Raw genomic sequence first — 19,492 nt, 5'->3', positions numbered from 1 at the left:
GGTGTTGGCTCCATGTTCCCCCATTCCATAAATCCCAGGAATCAAACATCCCTGGGCGTGGGAAGGAAGCCACAGGATCCATCCCTGAGAGCTGGAATGGGAATTGGGATAATGGGATGGATCCTGGGAACCATCATCCCTTTGGATGCTCCATCTCATTCCAGGTTTTTACCTGGGGTCAAACTGTTGGCTCTGTGTTCCCCCATTCCATAATTCCTGGGAATCCACACGTTCCAGGATGTCCCAGATGTGCTGGTGTGCTCCAGGCTGGGATTTCCTGTCCCAATCCCGGCCTCCCAGCAGCTGGAATGGGAGGTGGGATAATGGGATTTATCCCAGAAACCAAAATCTCATCCTGGAATTGTGGGGCTCCCAAAATCCCATCCCAGAGCCTTGGGGCTCCCAAAATCCCACCCTGGGGCTTTGAGGCTCCTAAAATTCCCATCCTGGAACTCTGGGATTCCCAAAATTCCCATCCCAGAGTTTTGGGGCTCCCAAAATCCCATCCTGGAGCTTTGGGGCTCCCAAAATCCCATCCCAGAGCAGAACCAGCCCCTTCCCATCCCCACCCAAATCCTGCTTCCCATCCCGTTGGGATTTGATCCCGAGGCAGCAGCGGAGGAAATGGAAACCGCCCCCAGCTCCCATTTTTCAGCAGTAACTCCATAATAAAAATAACGGGATAATGATTTTTTTTGTTGTTTTCTGGATGATATTAAAGGCTGGGATATCGATCCCACCGTTCCCGGGCCTCGCATGAGCCGCAGTTTTTGACGGAGAGAGCAATAAAATCCTCACTTTCCCAATTTCCCATAAATGTCAGCTCTGCACGCAGGGTTACAAATTCCCGGTGATGTTCCCGCCCCTCCCTTCCCAGGGAATGAGGGAGCAGCCCAGAGGGGAAAGTTTGGGATCGTCCCAGCTCAGATCCAGGCTGGGAAGGGGCTGCATTCCCATGGGAGAACAGTCCTGGGGTTCTGTTTAATCCCAAATCCCTGGATTTTGGGATAAGGGCCCGGTGTCCACCCTGGATTGTGGAACTCTCATCCCACCTGGATTTGGGGTCTGGACTCCTGATCTCACCTGGATTTAGGGTCCTGGAACTCTCATCCCTCCTGGATTTGGGGTCCTAGATCCCTGATCCCACCTGGATTTAGGGATAAGGTCCCCATGCCCCCCCTGGATCCCGAAGCCCTCATCCCACCTGGATTTGGGATCCCAGAGCTCTGATCCCACCTGGATTTTTGGAAAGGTCCCCATTTGCCCCTGGATCCCACCTGGATTTTGGACCCTGGAGCTCTGCTCCAACCAGGATTTTGGGATGGGGGCAGAACATTCCCCCTAGATCCCAAGCCCTGTCCCACCTGGATTTGGGGCTCCCAGAGCTCTGATTTAACCTGGATTTTGGGATGGAGGCAGAATGTTCCCTCTGGATCCCAAGCTCTGATCCCAGCTGGATTTGGGGCTCCCAGAGCTCTGATCCCACCTGGATTTGGCTCCCCCAAACCCACCCCACTTGGAGCTTTTCCCAGCCAGCTCCCGATCCATAACATCCTGGATTTATGGCTTTGTGGGAATCCGAGCTGCCATAAAAAGCTGCTCCCTGTTTTTCCGGCCCCGCCATCCTTTATCCGCTGTCACTTCCCAGCGTTTCCAGAGGCGGATGCGGCCCCAGCGATCGATGTTTTGTTTTATCTCCCTTTTTTTCCCAATAATTTTTTTAATCATTTCTCCCGCGGATAAATAATTCCCGGGAAAGGCTCGGTCAGCACTTTTGGAGAGGGGGGGAAAAAGTGATGAGGTCAGGAGAGGGGAAGGGAGGGAGCGGAGCTGGAGCTGCCGTCGGAATTCCCAGTGGGAATGGGGCATGGAGATGGGACCCCAAAAAATGGGGGAAAAGGGGTTTGGGGACAGGGATGGGAAAAGGGACGTGGACAGGAATGGGGACAATGACAGGGACAGGGGCCTTCCCTTGGAATTCCCAGTGGGAATGGGGCACGGATCTGGCACCCCAAAAATGGGGGAAAAGGGGTTTTGGGGGACAGGGATGGAAAAAGGGACAGGGACAGGGACAGGGACAGGGACAGGGACAGGGACAGGGACAGGGACAGGGACAGGCATCTTCCCTTGGAATTACCAGCAGGAATTGGGCAAGGAGCAGCCACCCCAAAAATGGGGGGAAAAGGGGTTTGGAGGGACTGGGATGGGATGGGATGGGATGGGATGGGATGGGATGGGATGGGATGGGATGGGATGGGATGTGGGATGGGATGGGATGGGATGGGATGGGATGGGATGGGATGGGATGGGATGGGATGGGATGGGATGGGATGGGATGGGATGGGATGGGATGGGATGGGATGGGGACAGGGACCTGCCAACCCCCTCTCTGCTTCCCTTGGAATTCCTGGCACAGAACTGGGACACGGAGCTGCGACCCCAAAATCTGGGAAAAGGAGAGTCCAGAGCTCCCTGGGACAGGGACAGAGATGGGGACAGGGGATTTTAGGGATCAGCGCAGCCTCTTTTCGGGATGGGAAATTTGGGAATTAGGATCCTAGTTGGCAATCCCAGTCCCTTTTTGGGATGGGAAATTTGGGAATTAGGATCCCAGCTGGCATTCCCAATGTCTTTTGGGATGGGAAATTTGCGAATTAGGATCCTAGCTGGCATTCCCAGTCCCTTTTGGGGATGGGAAATTCGGGAATTGGGATCCCAGCCCCCCGTTGTCACTCCCGCCAGGGCTGCTCCAGCTCCCAGCTCCAATTCTGAGCTTCTGCTGCTTCCTTGTGGCAAAATCTTGGAATGACACAGCCTTTCCCTGAATTCCTGCCCCGGGACGCGACCCCAAACCCCGGGAGAATCCCTCGGGAGCAGCTCCAGGGTTGGGATCTCCCGGCCTTGGAATCTCAGGAGGGAAATCCTTCACCTGCCTCCATCCCTGTGCTGACCTTTGCCGGCTCCTTGATAATTCCAAGTGGGAATTCTGCTCGTGAGCCCTTCCCGGAGGCCGTAAATATTCCCGGGAAGGTGATGGAAGTGCTTGATTTTCTTGGGATGTGTTTTTAAAGAGCCAGGATGTAACCCCGGAGTCCGGGTGGGAATTCCCGGGATATTTATGGCGGGAAGGATCTTTAATGTCTTTCCTTTTATTCCTGAATTTCAAAGCTGCTGCCACTCGGGATTAAACGTGGAATTCCCACTCTGTGACACCCTCAGCTCCCCAAAATTTGGGATTTTCCCTGGGATTGCTGCGCCTGTTGGGAATAAGGGAAAGGGGTGAGAGGATCCCATCGGGATTTGGGATTTGCTGCCGTGGCTCAGCATCCCAAATCCTGGTTATCCATGGCTGGGGGAGCTTCAACCCTCTGGGATTGATTCCTGACCCTGGAGCCATTCCCAGAGGGAAAAAAGGGGTGGGATGGGATGGGACGGGATGGGATGGGATGGGACGGGACGGGACGGGATGGATGGGATGGATGGATGGCTGGATGGGATGGGATGGGATGGGATGGGATGGGATGGGATGGATGGGATGGGATGGGATGGGATGACGTGGATGAGGGGTGCCCGGAGGGGCTCAGGACCCTCTGGAAAAACGGGAATGATCGGCTGCAGTTTGATCTCCAGTTGCCCCATGTCAGTTTTTCCATGGGGAGTTTGGGAATAAATCCCAGCAGGAATGGGGTTTATCCCTCCCATTCCCTCTCTCCCCCTTCCACTCGCTCCCTTTGGGTCCTTGGAGGGCTCAGGACCATCTGGAAAACTGGGAATGAGTGGGACCAGTTTGATCTCCACGTGCCTTATAGCAGCTTTTCCAAGGGGAAATTCGGGAACAATTCCCTGCAGGAATTGGGGTCACTCCCGTCTCCCTCCTCCTTTGGGGTTGAGAGGTTCTTGGGGGGCCTTGGAACCCTCTGGAAAACCAGGAATGCCGGGAGGAAAAGCAGCACTGGGACTTTGATCTCCAGGTGCCCCATATCAGCTTTTCCAAGGAGAAATTAGGGAACGAATTCCGGCGGGAATGAGGGGGGGTCTCCCTCTCCCCCTCCCTCCGGAGCCCACGGAGGTGAAAGCTGAAAGTTGAAGAGTCCAAAGCCGTCAATCCCGACTTTCAGCCGGCGCTGGGAAAGGGAAATATTTGGATAAGGCGCGATCCGGAGCTGCCGCTGTTTACAAATCCCGATCCCACATCAAACGCGGCTCCCTTTGGGAAGCGCTTCCCGCTCTCCCGGCTCCTTTTGGGAGCTGTCACGGGAATTATTTGATGTTTCCCTCTCTCCTTTGTTTGTTTACGTTCATTAAAGTCGGGAGAATCCATCAAATCCCTGGCTCCGGTTATCCCGGGGCGCGCGCGGCCGCAGGTGCGGAGCGGCCGGCAGTGATGGAGGATCCATTTATCCCGCGGGGCGTGTGGAGGGAATGACACATTCCCGATAAATCCAACCCCGACCCCGCCCTTCTCCCTTCCCCCGGCCCTGATGGATGAGTTCCTTATCAGGAACATGGAAAAGCCGTGGGCGAGCTCCGGCCGCGCTTCCCAGCCGGATGCGGGGGCAGAGGGTGATCCCGGCCGGGATTTATGGAAGTTGTTCCCCAGCTTGGCCAAAAGTCAGCTTGGATAAAATTCCAACAAATGCTGGATCCCCCCTGGATTTGTCCCACTGTGGGGAGTTATCCCAAGTTTGCCACCTCCAGAATTCCCAAATTTGCTGCCTCCAGAATTCCCGAATTAGTTGATTCAGAAATTCTCAAATTTGTCACCTCTGGAATTCCCAAATTTGTTGCCTCTGGAATTCCCAATTTTTCTCCCTCCAGAATTCCCAAATTTGTTGATTCTGGAATTCCCGATTTTTCCGCCTCCCAAATTCCCCAGCTTGTTGCCTCTGGAATTCCCAAATTTGCCGCCTCTGGAATTCCCGAGTTTGCCACCTCCAGAAGTCCCAAATTTGCTGTCTCTGGGTTTGTTGCCTCCAGAATTCCCAGATTTGTTACCTCTGGAATTCCCAATTTTCCTGCCTCCAGAATTCCCAAACGTGTTGCCTCTGGAATTCCCCAAATTTGCCACCTGAGGAATTCCCGAGTTTGCCGCCTCAGGAGTGGGGCCTCCAAGGCCATTCCCAGGAAAACGAGGCCTCCAAGGCCATTCCCAGGAAAATGGGGCCTCCAAGGCCATTCCCAGGAAAACGAAGCCTCCAAGGCCTCACCATTCCCAGAAAACGAGGCCTCCAAGGCCATTCCCAGGAAAATGGGGCCTCCAAGGCCTCACTATTCCCAGAAAATGAGGCCTCCAAGGCCTCACCATTCCCAGGAAAACGAGGCCTCCAAGGCCATTCCCAGGAAAACGAGGCCTCCAAGGCCTCACCATTCCCAGAAAACGAGGCCTCCAAGGCCATTCCCAGGAAAACGGGGCCTCCAAGGCCTCACCATTCCCAGAAAACGAGGCCTCCAAGGCCATTCCCAGGAAAATGAGGCCTCCAAGGCCATTCCCAGGAAAACGAGGCCTCCAAGGCCTCACCATTCCCAGAAAACGAGGCCTCCAAGGCCATTCCCAGGAAAATGGGGCCTCCAAGGCCATTCCCAGGAAAATGAGGCCGTCGGGCTAACGAGGAATGGTCGGAGCACACCTGAACGCTCCGCTGGAGCGGGAGCAAAAGTCGGGATTTACGGAGTCCCCGCGCGGACAGGAAAGGACGGGAAGTTTATCATGGATTAGGGAATTAATGGAGATGAATTCCCGCCCGCTGATGGATGGGATGGACGCTCCATTAGGGAATGATTTAGGATTTTCCAGCTCATTGTGGATCAGGGAGGGCTCGGCTGGGCAGGACCGGGGTTGGAATGTTGGGATTCAGAAGAGAGGGAACTGGGAAGGAATTCCATGGATTTTCAAATTATGGATCCATATTTTCATATTTTTGTTTCAGTGTTTTTCATTTTTATATGGAATTCTTATGGGATAATTTGGGATGGAAATGATCCTAAAGCTCATCCAGGGTCACCTCCCTCTATCCCAGGATTCCCAGGTTTTTGGGATGAGCTGGGAATGGCAGAGCCCTTCCAGTCTCTGGGATGAGATTCCATGGGAAGAGCCGTGATCCAGGCCAGACATAGAATCATGGGAATTGAGTTTTCCATGGGAATTGGCATTTCCATATCAATAACCCAACCAGATTCCAGGGGAAAAGGGCAGCTCCAGCCTCATCCCACTGAATCCTGAAATTCCAAGACCCTCTTTCCTATTCCTAATCCTGGGAATATCAGCAGGATAGGGATAAATTGGGATTTCCACCCCTGGGGCTGCTTCCCCAAAGAAAAGGGCTGGGAATGGGAATGGCAAATTCCAAGATTTTCCTTTGCTTTTCTCCCCACAGGCCCGGAGGAGCTCCCACGGCCCATCCAGGATTCCGGGAATATTCTGAAGCAAGGATACCTGGAGAAGAGATCTCGAGGTAAAATCTGGAATTCCAGGAGAAGATCCAGGGCTGCTACCTCAAAATTCGGGAAAATCCCAAATGCCCAGCTTTAAAAACCCCAGGAAAACAGGAAATCCACGGATTTCCACCAGCAGGAGCTTCCAGGTTTTTCCAACGCCTTGCTGGGCTCACTCCCTTTTCCAGAGCATCCAAATTAAATCCTGGAATTAAATTAAGCCCAGCCCAGGCCTGGAGGGCAAAACTAATGAGGAGAAAAAGCCGGGAAAAGCTCCAGGGATTCAGGATCATCCCACATTTAATGTGGAGATAAGAGCCGGGCTCGGAATCAGCCTCAGCCTTATCTCCCTTTTCCCGTGAAAGCCACAAATTATTCCCTTCCCTAATGGGATTTTCTCGGGAATTATTTATGGGAAGAGCCTGAAACAGCTCCTGGCTTTTCCCTGAGCCGAGCTCGGAGTTAGGCCTGGCTTAACTCCCGCTAATCTCCGCTCTAACGACATTTTCTGGAGATTTAACCCCAAACACATTCCCTGGCGGCATCGAATCCATGACTAACACATCCCAAAGGAATAAAAAGGAGAATTTTCTGCTTTTCCTGATTTTTTACGTATTTTTACAGATTTTTCCCATTTTTTCCCCGTTTTCCAGAGCCCAGCTTTTTCGGCTCCGAGTGGCACAAGCGCTGGTGCGTCCTCACCCAACGGAATTTCCTCTACTACAGCAACGAGAAAAGTGAGTGGGGAAAGAATTCCCAAATTCCGGGTGGAAAAGAGGGATCTGACCATGGAAAATTACAATTCCCAGCTGCTGGAAAAGGAAATCTCAGCTGGATCTGGGGTTTTTTCCACTGAGGAAAAGGGATTTTTCTGACCATTCCTCTTTCCCAGATTTTTCTGGCCATTTCCCTTTCACAGAGTTTTGGAGCCATTTTTCCTTTCCCAGAATTTTTCAGCCGTTTCCTTTTCCTGGAATTTTCCAACTATTTCCCATTCACAGAATTTTCCATCCATTTCAATTTCCCAGAATTTTCTGGACATTCCCCTTTCCCAGATTTTTCCAGCATTGTGCCTCAGTTTTCCTCCGTGGATAAAACCCCCTGCACCACATCCAGGGGTGGGAAAAAAAGCTGGAAAATCCCAAATTCTGCCCAATTCCCTTTTCCCAGGCAAGCACCCCAAAGGCTCCTTTCCCATCGAGCGCTACCAAGCCTACCTGGATTCCCAGCTCCGGAAAGATTCCCGGAAAAAATGCTGCTTCCAGCTGCTCTGCCCAGGAAAACGCTCCTATGAGGTAGCAAATGGCAGGAAAACGGGAATTTCGGGAGGGGAAATGGGAATTTGTGAGGGAAATGGAATTTTGGGTGGAAATTGGAATGGATTTCCATGGATTTCCATAGATCAGGCCTTACAGTTTTCCTGGGATAGTGTTTCCATTGATTTCCATGGATTTCCATGGGTTTCCATGGATTTTCATGAATTTTCATGTGTTTCCATGGATTTCCATGGGTTTCCATGGATTTTCATGAATTTTCATGTGTTTCCATGGATTTTCATGGATTTTCATGAATTTTCATGTGTTTCCATGGATTTCCATGGGTTTCCATGGATTCTCATGGATTTTCATGGATTTCCATGGATTTTCCTGGATTTTCCCGGGATATCCTGGCTATGCTCTGCTCCCACTTGGAGCCAGGAGATAAATCCCTGAAATGGCTTTTCTGGGTGCCCTGGGGTTGGGAGCAGTGGATCGCTGTTCCCAAATCCCAAATCCCAAATCCCAAATCCCGGGTAACAGATTCTCCCATCAGTTCACAGCTCCGAGCCCGGCTGAGGCCCAGGATTGGGTGGAGCAGATCCAGTTCCTCCTCAAGGGTGAGTCTGGAGCAGCTCCCACTTTTTGGGATCTTTGGGAAATGTTTTCCCACCTGGATCGGGGCTTTCCATCCACCCACATGGAATTTGGGGTCATTCCCTGGGATTTTCTGTCTTTCCTTGGGTTTTTCCATTTTTTTTTTCCCAGTTCTCTGGTGTTGGGTTAAATGCTCGATCCCACCCTGCTGGAACTGGGAGAATTCCCAGTTTTAATCCCATTTCCCTCTCTCCCAACTGGGTTTGCACGGAGTCACGCCAGTTGGAGACAGACAAAATTCCAGAAATCCTCTGGAACCCTCTGGAACCTTCCAGAAACTCTGGAACCCCCTGGCTCCATCCCTTCAGGATTCATCCCTGAATTTGGGGTTATTTCCTGGGATTTCCCCTCTTTCCTTGGGTTTTTCCCATCTTTCCTTGGGTTTTTCCTTGGAGTTTTGCCCATTCTCCAGCGCAGGATTTGGATCTCAATCCCACCCCTCTGGAATCTTGAGAATTCCCACTTTTCCATCCTGTTTTTCCGGCAGACCTGAGCTCCCTGACCATTCCCTGTGACGAGGATGAGGAGGAGGAGGAGGAGGAGGAGCTCTCCAAGGACCGGGACAGCTCCGATTCCATGAACAATTCCCAAAATTCCACCCTGAATCTGGAAGAGCCGGAGATGGAAAGCGACGACATCTACGAGGTGCTGCCGGGTGAGCTCCCGAATTCCCAACTTTTCCTTGGAAAAACGGGAGGAAGCCTCAGCCATTCCCATGCTGGTGCCATTCCCACATCTCCGCCATTAACCTACCCAGAATTCCAAGGTTTTATCCCATTCCTTTATCCCGAGTTTTTGATGGACCTCCCAAATCCAAACCTTGTTTTTCTGGGAATTTCGGATCTGGGAGCTGCTGGAGCAGCTCTCAGAGTTTTAATGAATTTACATGGATTTCCATGGGTTTTCATGGATTCTCATGGATTTTCATAGATTTCCATGGAATTCCATGGATTTCCACAGGTTTCCATGGATTTCTGTGGATTTCCATGGGTTTTCACAGGTTTTAGTGCATTTCCATAGGTTTTCCACAGGTTTCAATGGATTTCCATGCATTTCCATGGATTTCCATGGGGGTTTTGTGCATTTTCATGGATTTCCATGGATTTTCACGTATTAACCTTCCCAGCTTTCCTAGGATAACCCAACTCATGGATCTTCCTTCATCCCAAACCCCCAAAAACCCCAGGAAAAATCCCAACCTTCCCTTCTCTCCCCTCTCCCTCCCTTTACCTCCTGACCAAAAATCACGGAAAAAAACCCAGGAGACGGGAATAAAAAAACCGGGAAAAGCCACGGAGAGATAATTTCCTCGGCGTTAATGAAGTTTTACAAAAACAGACGCGGCCGAGGCCAAATAAAATTTCACAGGTGATAAATTTTTCCAATTTCCCGGGAAGGATTCGATGGGAATGTTAAATCAGGAGTGAAGGTGTCCGTTCGGAAGCGCCGAGCGCTGCCGGGGAATTTTATCGACTGGAAAATTGAATCAAATTGCTCCATTAAAAACTTGGCTCCTCAGAGATTCCGAAGCTTCCCGGGATGCGCCGGCGGCTCCGGAACCCCCGGGATGAGGATCCCAAAAGAGGGGTGGGAGGGAGAAGCTGAATTTTCCAAAGTTTTCCAGAGTTTTCCAGCTTTTTCCTCAGATTCAATCCTGGAAAATCCAAGTGTTGGGTGGGATTGGGAAGGCAGAGCTTCATCTCCAGGCCTAATTCCAGGAAAATCCCTGGATCCATCAGATTTGATATCCCAGGACAATCCCTGGATCCATCAGATTTGATATCCCAGGAAATTTGGTTTTCCCGGTGTCCACAGCAATTCCCATTTTCCATGAAAATCTTCTCCAGTACTTCCTCTCTCCCCCATCAATCTTGGAATTTTTTATTCCCAGGATTCTCTCGGAGCCCTGGGCCTGCCAGAGCTGTGGCATTCCTGGATTTTCCCAGATTTTCCTGCTGTTTTCCCCCTGATTTTTCCACTGGTTTTCCCTGATTTTTCTGTTGGCTTTTCCCTGATTTTTCCACTGATTTTTCCCTCCCCAGATGAGGAGATGGAGCCGCCATTCCCAGAGGGCGAGGAGGATTTCGGGAGCGGGGAGGGTAAGATCCCAATCCAAAGGATTTCCAGAATATGAATGGGGGTGGAATATTTTGGGATTTTGGCCACTTTGGAGCATCCTGGGCTGTGAAAAATGTGGAGAACGGGAGAATTCCTGGGATTTGATGAGTGAGACTCTTCTCAGTGGTGGAATTCCAGTTGGGAAGACTCTTCCTGCTGGGATAAGGAGGCATCTCCCAAAATTCCTGTGATTTGGAGATTTTGAAATGGGAATTTTAATCCCCAAAAAGCCAGAGAGAGATCCCACAGGAATTTTGGGATGGCTCCTCTGAATCCCACCGGATATTCCCGGGATGCCTCCAATGCCCTCCTGTCCCTCTGGAGGGAGAATTCCTGGGAAAGGAGGGAAAACTGGGACAAAACTCTTTGGGGAGCACCAACACCTCAACCAGCGAGTCCATGATGGAATTCCATGGAATTCCTGGAATTTTCCAACCTCAGTATTCAACATTCCCAATGCGTTTGGAGCCTTTCCTATCCCAGAGGAGCTCCAGGAGCACTTCCAGCTCCAGAATCACCTCCAGGAAGATTTTTCCATTTCCCTGCAGATTTTCCATGATTTCCTTGAATTCCCTTGGCCATTGTGGTGTCCCATGGAATTCCTGAAATTTTCCAACCTCAATATTCAACATTCCCGATGGATTTGGAGCCTTTCCCATCCCAGAGGAGCTCCAGGAGAATTTCCATCTCTGGATTCTCCTTCCTGATCCCGTCCCTGTGAATCCCTCACCACCCTGACTCTCTTTCCCTTTTTCCCAGAAAATTCCGAGGAGGATTATTCCAGTTATTACCAGGGATTGTGGGATTGCCGCGGGGACAATCCCGACGAGCTCTCCTTCCAGCGGGGCGACCTCATCCGCATCCTCAGCAAGGTAGGAGCCGGAATTTTTCGGGAATCTTTTGGGAAATTTGGCTCATTTTCCATTTTATTTCCCATTTCCAACGGTGTGACCTCATCCGCGTTCCCGGTGAGGTAGGAGCGGGAATTTTTTCTCATTTTCAAAGCCAAAATGTGCTAAAATCACTCAAAGTTATGATTTAAAACAAAATTGATGATGGTGGGAGGGGGGGTTTTACTGGTTTTTACTGTTTTTACTGTTTTTTTACTGGTCTTTATTGGGTTTTCCTGGTTTTTACTGGGTTTTCACTGGTTTTTACTGGGTTTCACAGTTTTTCACTGGTTTTTATTGGTTTTTACTGATCTTTACTGGTTTTTATAGAGTTTCACCAGTTTTTACTGGTTTTTGTTGGGTTTCACCAATTTTAGCTGATTTTTACTGGATTTTGCTGGTCTTTGCTGGTTTTTACTGGTTTTTACTGGATTTTCCTGCATTTGGGGCCATTCTGGGGTCATGATTTGGAGCCAGGGTGCAGCTCCCACTCCTGGTCCTGCATCCCACTCTGGAAACCTGCAAATTCCCCATTTTTGGGGCCCGATTTAGGAATTTCAGGCCCCATCCCCTGCCCTGAGATCTCCCCAGTCCATGTTTATCCAGGGGGTTCCACACCCCTGGATCCCAGCGGGAATTCCAGCGCTCCTGCCAACTTTTCCCCCATAAATTCCAGATGCAGGAATTGGAGGGAGTGAGAGGCGGTGATGGGAAGAGGAGGAGGAGGAGGAGGAGGAGGGAAAAGGTTGGGAATGTTCACTCAGCTGCGCCTTAATTCCCTTTTCAATCTTGTCCCAATTAATTTCGCGGAATTAATCTCGCGGCGGCCGCTGGCTCCGACCGCGGGGTAGCAGCTCCTATAAAATCCCATCTGGCGCCTTCCCGGCCTGACATTCCCGGGAAAACTGGACACCGAGAGTGGAACGGGCTCAGGGAATCATGGAATTGTCGCTGCTGGAAACTGATCCTGTCCCGGCGTTCCTTGGGCTCTTCCAGGGAAATGGGGCCTTGTTTTATCCCAGGAATCTCGGGAACGCGACTCCCAAGGGATCTTGGATCTCCTGGATGTGGGAGGTGACAGCTCCAGGGGTGCCAACGGCGCATTCCCGCCGGGAGAAAACACTGGGAATTCATTTGGGAAAAGGGAAGAGTCATTCCCACCCCTAATTCCCATCCCTGATTCCCATCCCTAATTCCCACCCCTGATTCCCATCCCTAATTCCCACCCCTAATTCCCACCCCTGATTCCCATCCCTAATTCCCACCCCTAATTCCCATCCCTGATTCCCGTCTCTGGAAGTGTCCAAGGCCAGCTGGGCTGGGATAGCAGGTGTGGGAATGGGATGGGATTTGAGCTCCTTCCCACTCAGTTCATCCTGGAATTTCATAATCCCAACAAAACTCCATTCCCATATCCCTGTTCCCGTCCTCCCTCCCGTTTTCCCATCCGAACGATTCCTTCTCCAGGATAATTGTCGGAATGGGTGCCACTTCCCACTTGGATGTGACGCCATGCCCAGAAAACCAGGATCTGTTCATTCCTGCATCCCATAAAACCGGGATCTGTTCATTCTCTCAATCCCATAAAACCAGGATCTGTTCATTCCTGCATCCCATAAAACCAGGATCTGTTCATTCTCTCAATCCCAGAAAACCAGGATCTGTTCATTCCTGCATCCCGTAAAACCGGGATCTGTTCATTCTCTCAATCTCTTGCCATAAAATCGGGATCTGCTCATTCCTTCAATCCCTTCCCAATAAAACCGGGATCATTCCCTCAATCCCATAAAACCAGGATCTGTTCATTCTCTCAATCCCATAAAACCAAGATCTGTTCATTCCTGCATCCCATAAAACCAGGATCTGTTCATTCTCTCAATCCCATAAAACCAGGATCTGCTCATTCTCTCAATCCCATAAAACCAGGATCAGTTCATTCCCATATCCCATAAAACCAGGATCTGTTCATTCCTGCATCCCGTAAAACCGGGATCTGTTCATTCCTGCATCCCATAAAACCAGGATCTGTTCATTCTCTCAATCCCATAAAACCAGGATCTGTTCATTCCTGCATCCCGTAAAACCGGGATCTGTTCATTCCCATATCCCATAAAACCAGGATCTGCTCATTCCCTCAATCCCTTCCCAATAAAACCCAGTCAGTTCATTCCTGCATCCCATAAAACCGGGATCCATTCATTCCCACATCTCATAAAACCGGGCTCTGTTCATTCCCACATCCCATAAAACCGGGATCCATTCATTTTCTCAGTCCCTTCCTATAAAGCCGGGAAGGGGCAGGAGAGAATTCCCACATCCCGCGTCGCAGCCGAAGGCGCGGGGTGACACCTAGCGGCATTTTCCGTGGATTTGGGGACCGGGACGAGCCCTGTCCCCCCCTCCCGTCCCCTCCCGTCCCCTCCCGTCCCTCCATCCCCGGAGGCGGCGCGGGATGAGTCCGGGCCGGGCTCAGCTGCGCTCGGATCCCGGGAATGATCCCACTGGGAATGTCGGCAGCGCCGGGATGGGGGCAGCTGGAAGGCAGCGGTCACCCCCCGGTCACCCCCCGGTCACCCCCCGGTCACTGCCTGGTCATTGCCTGGTCACCCCCTGGTCACCCCCTGGTCACAACCCCGTCACTGCCTGGTCACAGCCTGGTCATCCCCTGGTCACCCCCTGGTCATTGCCTGGTCACCCACCGGTCACCCCCCGGTCACTGCCTGGTCACTCCTGGTCACTGCCTGGTCACTCCTAGTCACCCCCGGTCACTCTCGACCATTCCTGGTCACTCTTGGTCACTCCTGGTCACTCCTCGATCACCCCTTGATCACCCCCCGGATACCCCGGTCACTTTTGGTCACTCTTGGTCACTCCTGGTCACCCCTGATCACTCCCTCGATCACCCCCGGTCACTCCCTGGTCACCCCTGGTCACCCCCTGGTCACCCCTCGATCACCCCCTGGTCACCCCTGGTCACCCCCTGGTCACTCCTGGTCACCCCTCGATCACTCCTGGTCACTCCTGGTCACTCCCTGGTCACCCCTGGTCACCCCCTGGTCACTCCTGGTCACCCCTCGATCACTCCCTGGTCACCCCTGGTCACCCCCTGATCACTCCTGGTCACTCCTGGTCACCCCTCGATCACCCCCTGGTCACCCCTGGTCACCCCTGGTCACCCCTGGTCACCCCCTGGTCACTCCTGGTCACCCCTCGATCACTCCTGGTCACTCCTGGTCACTCCCTGGTCACCCCTGGTCACCCCCTGGTCACTCCTGGTCACCCCTCGATCACTCCCTGGTCACTCTTGGTCACCCCTCGATCACTCCTGGTCACCCCTGGTCACCCCCTGGTCACTCCTGGTCACCCCCTGGTCACCCCTGGTCACCCCTCGATCACCCCCTGGTCACCCCTGGTCACCCCTGGTCACTCCTGGTCACCCCTCGATCACTCCTGGTCACTCCCTGGTCACCCCTGGTCACCCCCTGGTCACTCCTGGTCACCCCTCGATCACTCCTGGTCACTCCTGGTCACTCCTGGTCACCCCTCGATCACTCCTGGTCACTCCTGGTCACTCCTGGTCACCCCCTGGTCACTCCTGGTCACTCCTGGTCACTCCCTCGATCACCCCCTGGTCACTCCTGGTCACTCCCTGGTCACCCCCTGGTCACCCCCTGGTCACTCCTGGTCACTCCTGGTCACTCCTGGTCACCCCCCAGGACAGGAGCAGGGGCAGGGTCAAGGCTGATCCCGAATTTTCCCCGTCCACAGGGACTCACCTGCACATTCCCCATCCCACATCCCGAATTTTCCCCATCCACGAGGCCTCAAGTGCCGATCCCGAATCCTGAATCCCGAATTTTGGCCCATCCACCCTCACCTGCCCATCCCTGCTGCTCCTTCCCAAATTTTGCTGCTCCTTCCCAAATTTTGCTGCTCAATCCCAAATTTTGGTGCTTCGTCTCGGATTTCCCTCCATCCACAGGGATTCACCTGCACATTCCCGGGACAAACCTCACCTGGGAAAAGCTGGAATTCCTTCTGCACTTCCAGGAATTCCCGGGATAAACCCCGTCCGTCCCTTATCCCATAAATCCCGGGAATGTGGAGCCTGGCGGGGCTGGAATTCCCAGGATTTCTGGGATATTCCCGGGTTTCCTTTGGAATTCCTCACCTGGGCGGGACAATTCCAAAGGATCCGGGAAAACCGGGAGGGATTTTGGGATCAGCGCCCTGGGAATTGCCTGGGATGGGCGTTGGGTGAGAAAATTAATTAATTTAATAAATGTAATAAATTGAGTTAATTATTTAATGGAATAAAATAATTAATAAATAGATAAATTACTCAATTCTAAATTAATTGCAAATTAATTCTAAACTATTAAATCAAGAGGTGGATTAATGATAAATTAATAAATAATCGGGGAAATTAATGAAAAATTAATAAATAAACATATCGATTTATGTCATTCAATTAATAAATAAAAAGGTAAACTAACGCTAATTAATTAATAAATACACAGGAAAATGAAGAGATTATAAATTAATAAATGAACAAATAAACAAACAGGTAAGAAATGTTAATTAATTTATTATAAATTAATAAATGGACAGGTAAACAAACAGGTAAATAAGCTCATTAATTTATCCATTATATATTATATACAAATTATATGTTATATAAATTAACTCATATAATTAATCCATAATAAATTAATTAATAAACTGGTAAACAAACAGGTAAATAAATGTCAATTAATCCATTATCAATTAATAAATAGGCAAATAAAATTAAATAAAATAAAGTAAATAAAATAAAATAAAATAAAATAAAATAAAATAAAATAAAATAAAATAAAATAAAATAAAATAAAATAAAATAAAGGAAATTTTGGTCAGGATTTTTTCTGGTGCTGAGGAGAAATTCAGGATTCAGGAATTCTGGCCGGGAAATTCCAGGATTTTCTGGGATCTGGGAATTCTATGGATGATGGGATGTGCTCTGTGGAATGTGAGCCTTTGGAGAGTTCTGATTTCTTTTCTATTTTTAATTTTTATATTTTATATTCTGTATTTAATACTTTGTATTTTTAAATTGAAATTTTAAATTTTCATATTTTAATTTTTTTATATATTTTACATTTTTTGCTTTCCATTTTATATCTAATACTTTGTATTCTGCACTTTGTATCTTATATTTTGTAGTATAAAATTTAATTTTAAAATTTTCTATTTTAATTTTTTATTTTTATATTTTACTTTAATACTTTATATTTTATACATTATAATTTCGACTTTATATTTTAAAATATAAATTTTAAATTTTGGTATTCTAAGTTTTAATTTTTATATTTTAGATTTTACATTTTGCATTTTGGATTTCAAATCTTACTCTTTACTTTCTATTTTATATTTTATTTTTGTATTTTTATATTTTAATATTTAAATTTTACATTTTACATTTTACATTTTGCACTTTACATTTTACATTTTTTATTTTCTATTTTATATTTTAATTTTTATACTTTATACTTTGCATTTTACATTTTAATTTTTATATTTTGTATTTTATGCTTCATATTTTATTTTTTACGTTTTAAAATTTATATTTTAATTTTTACACTTTACTTTTTTTTACATTTTGTATTTTTATTTTTTTATTCTCTATCCTACCTCGACTCCATCCATCCACACCCACCCCTGCCGGCAGATTCAGGAATTTTTCCATGGAAAACAGTGGGAAAAACAGAGAAACTGCAGGGAAAAAAAAACCAATCCTGCTTATCCAAAACATCCCAGGAAAGGCTGAAATCCCAGAAATCCCAAAAATCCCTGAAATCCCGAAAATCCTGAAAATCCCAGAAATCTCAGAAATCCCAGAAATCCCGAAAATCCAAAAAATCTCGGAATTCCTGGAATTCCCGGAAATCCCAGGTCTCCTTTTCCCGGTGCTGATCCCAAATCCCATCGGGAATTCTTCTCCTTGGGAATCCATGGAATTCCCAACCCCTTCCCAAAGATCCCAAACAAATCCTGAGTTCCCCCCCCAAAAAAAAAAAAAAAAAAAAAAAAAAAAAAAAAATCCCAAAAAACGCGAAAATCCGGGATGGGAGGAGCTGGGGCGAGCCTGGATTTGGGGGAAAAATGGGAATTCTCCAGGCCCAAATCCCTCTGATCCCGTCCTTTATTCCCATTTTTTTTTTTTTAAATCCCTTTCCAAGGTGTAAAGGAAGGAAGATCCCGATTTTATGGAAAAGGGAATTGGGAATCCCTAAATGAGGCTGGAATTCATCCCGGGAATTATCCCAAATTAAGGCGGGATTTAATTAAAACCACGGGAATTCATCCCGAGGAATTGCCGGGAATTCAAGGATGAGATTCCCGCCCTTTTCCTGCTTTTCCCGCTGGATTTGGGATTCTGGGATGTGGGATGGGGGGCTGGCTCTGGGTTGGGATTTGGGAACGGGATCCTTGGGATTCCCTGTTCAAGGGACGAGGGGAAAGATTCCCGGTGATCCCAATCCCAGGAAAAAGGGGAACCCAATCCCAGTAACTCCCAGTTTGGGATCAGAGTGGGGAACACATTCCCAGTAACTCCCCATCCCAGTTCTCCCAGTTCTCCCAGTTCCCCAATCCCAGTCCAGGCCCCCCCAGAGTCCCTCCCCCTTTCCCCACATTCCCCACAGAAATCCCAAAATTCCCAATCCCAAAGGAAAAATCTCAAAAACTCCCAACCCGGGGGATTCGGGTTCACCAAATATTCGGGATCTGGAATCCTGCTGGAAAAGGAAGTACTGGGATTTGGGATTCGGGATTTGGGATTCGGGATTCGGAATTTGGGATTCGGGATTTGGGATTTGAGATTTGGGGTTTGGGGTTCGGGATTTGGGATTTGGGATTTGGCCAAAAAATCTGGGAAGAAAACGGGGTGATTCCCCAAAATTCCCAAATCGGGGGTTTTGGGATCACCAAATATTCGGGATCTGGAATCCTGCTGGAAAAGGAAGTGGTTGGGATTGGAATTTGGGATTTGGCCGAAAATCTGGGAAGAAAAGGGGCGGTTCTGGCAATCCCCTATAAAGTTGTGACGTGGCCGTGTCCCCTTTCCCAATCCCCATCCCTGGGGTGTCCCCTCGTCCCCTTTCCCTGCCCCAAATCCCGGGAATCTCAGATTTTGGGATGGAAGCGACTCCGGGATTTCTCTGGAAAGGGATTTTTGATCGGATTTGGGATCAGATTTTTAATGGGACTTTTTAAATTGGATTTTTGACGGGATTTTTTGATCGGATCCGTCCCAGAACCGACACTTGCTGCTCCCAGTTCCTCACCCCGCTCCCTTCTCCAGGGATTCAGGATTTGGGATTTGGGATGGATTTATCCCAAACCCTCCCCACAGCCCCGAGCTCCTCCAGCCTCTCCTCTCCATCACACAAAAATATTCGGCCTCAGAGCAAATTTCGGAAAATGGAGCGTGCGATAAACCAAATAAAAAATCACCCCGGCTTTTTTATTTTATTTCATTTTCTTTTCCCCCCGCTGGAATAGGCGGGAAATATTCATTATTTTTATTTTTATTTTTTTCCTCTCTCCCTCACAATTTTACCATTAACTCGAGCCGGGAAGTTTTACCGGTGAAAAACGGCCAGTTTTTTTATTTTTATTTTTATTTTTTTTGTTGCTGCTGCTGTTTCTCTCCCCCGCTCGGCAGCGGCGTTATTAAAATGCTAATTTAAACAGCAAAAAAAAAAAGAAAAAAAAAAAAAAAAAAAAAAAAAGAGAGTTAAATATCTGGCGGTGCCTAATTGCAGCCCATAATGAGCTCTGGAAATGCGAGTGCCCCCGACACACGGAGAGCATCAACAGCCGCCGACACCTCATTAGCGGCCGCCTTCATTAATTCTGCCGGCCCCGCGCTGACCCCGCGGGGCGCAGGTGGAGCCCGGGCGGCCCCGGGAGGCGGCGGGACCGGCTCCGGTTGCCGCGGCAACGCGGGGGATGCGCCGGAGCCCGGGCGGCTCCTCGGGGGTCCCCGAGCTGCGACCGAGAGCCCCGAGCGCATCGCCGGTGGTCGGGGGTGATGGACCCCCAATTCGGGTGTATTTACCCCAAATTATTGCAATTTAACCCCCCAATTCGGGTGTA

General features: G+C 49.3%; 2 protein-coding genes across 2 annotated transcripts in view; both read left to right on the top strand.

The window, feature by feature from the left end:
- SKAP1 (src kinase associated phosphoprotein 1) overlaps nt 1-11,440 on the top strand; it is a 94,988-nt gene extending 83,548 nt beyond the window's left edge. Inside the window, exons 5-11 of the mRNA XM_056511787.1 lie at nt 6,375-6,452; nt 7,086-7,169; nt 7,603-7,727; nt 8,245-8,308; nt 8,833-9,000; nt 10,388-10,444; nt 11,223-11,440. Of these exons, the coding sequence (XP_056367762.1) occupies nt 6,375-6,452; nt 7,086-7,169; nt 7,603-7,727; nt 8,245-8,308; nt 8,833-9,000; nt 10,388-10,444; nt 11,223-11,440 (794 nt within the window). The remainder of the gene's footprint in view (nt 1-6,374; nt 6,453-7,085; nt 7,170-7,602; nt 7,728-8,244; nt 8,309-8,832; nt 9,001-10,387; nt 10,445-11,222) is intronic.
- A 7,724-nt stretch (nt 11,441-19,164) lies between these two features.
- The window catches only part of MLLT6 (MLLT6, PHD finger containing), a 15,881-nt gene continuing 15,553 nt past the window's right edge, over nt 19,165-19,492 (top strand). Inside the window, exon 1 of the mRNA XM_056511786.1 lies at nt 19,165-19,424. Coding sequence (XP_056367761.1) covers nt 19,165-19,424 — 260 coding nt within the window. The remainder of the gene's footprint in view (nt 19,425-19,492) is intronic.

The sequence above is a fragment of the Oenanthe melanoleuca genome, chromosome 27 (genome assembly GCF_029582105.1).
Source record: "Oenanthe melanoleuca isolate GR-GAL-2019-014 chromosome 27, OMel1.0, whole genome shotgun sequence".
Lineage (NCBI taxonomy): Eukaryota > Metazoa > Chordata > Aves > Passeriformes > Muscicapidae > Oenanthe > Oenanthe melanoleuca.
Note: the sequence above shows the minus strand (reverse complement) of the source record. Positions and strands in the feature narration are given on the sequence as shown.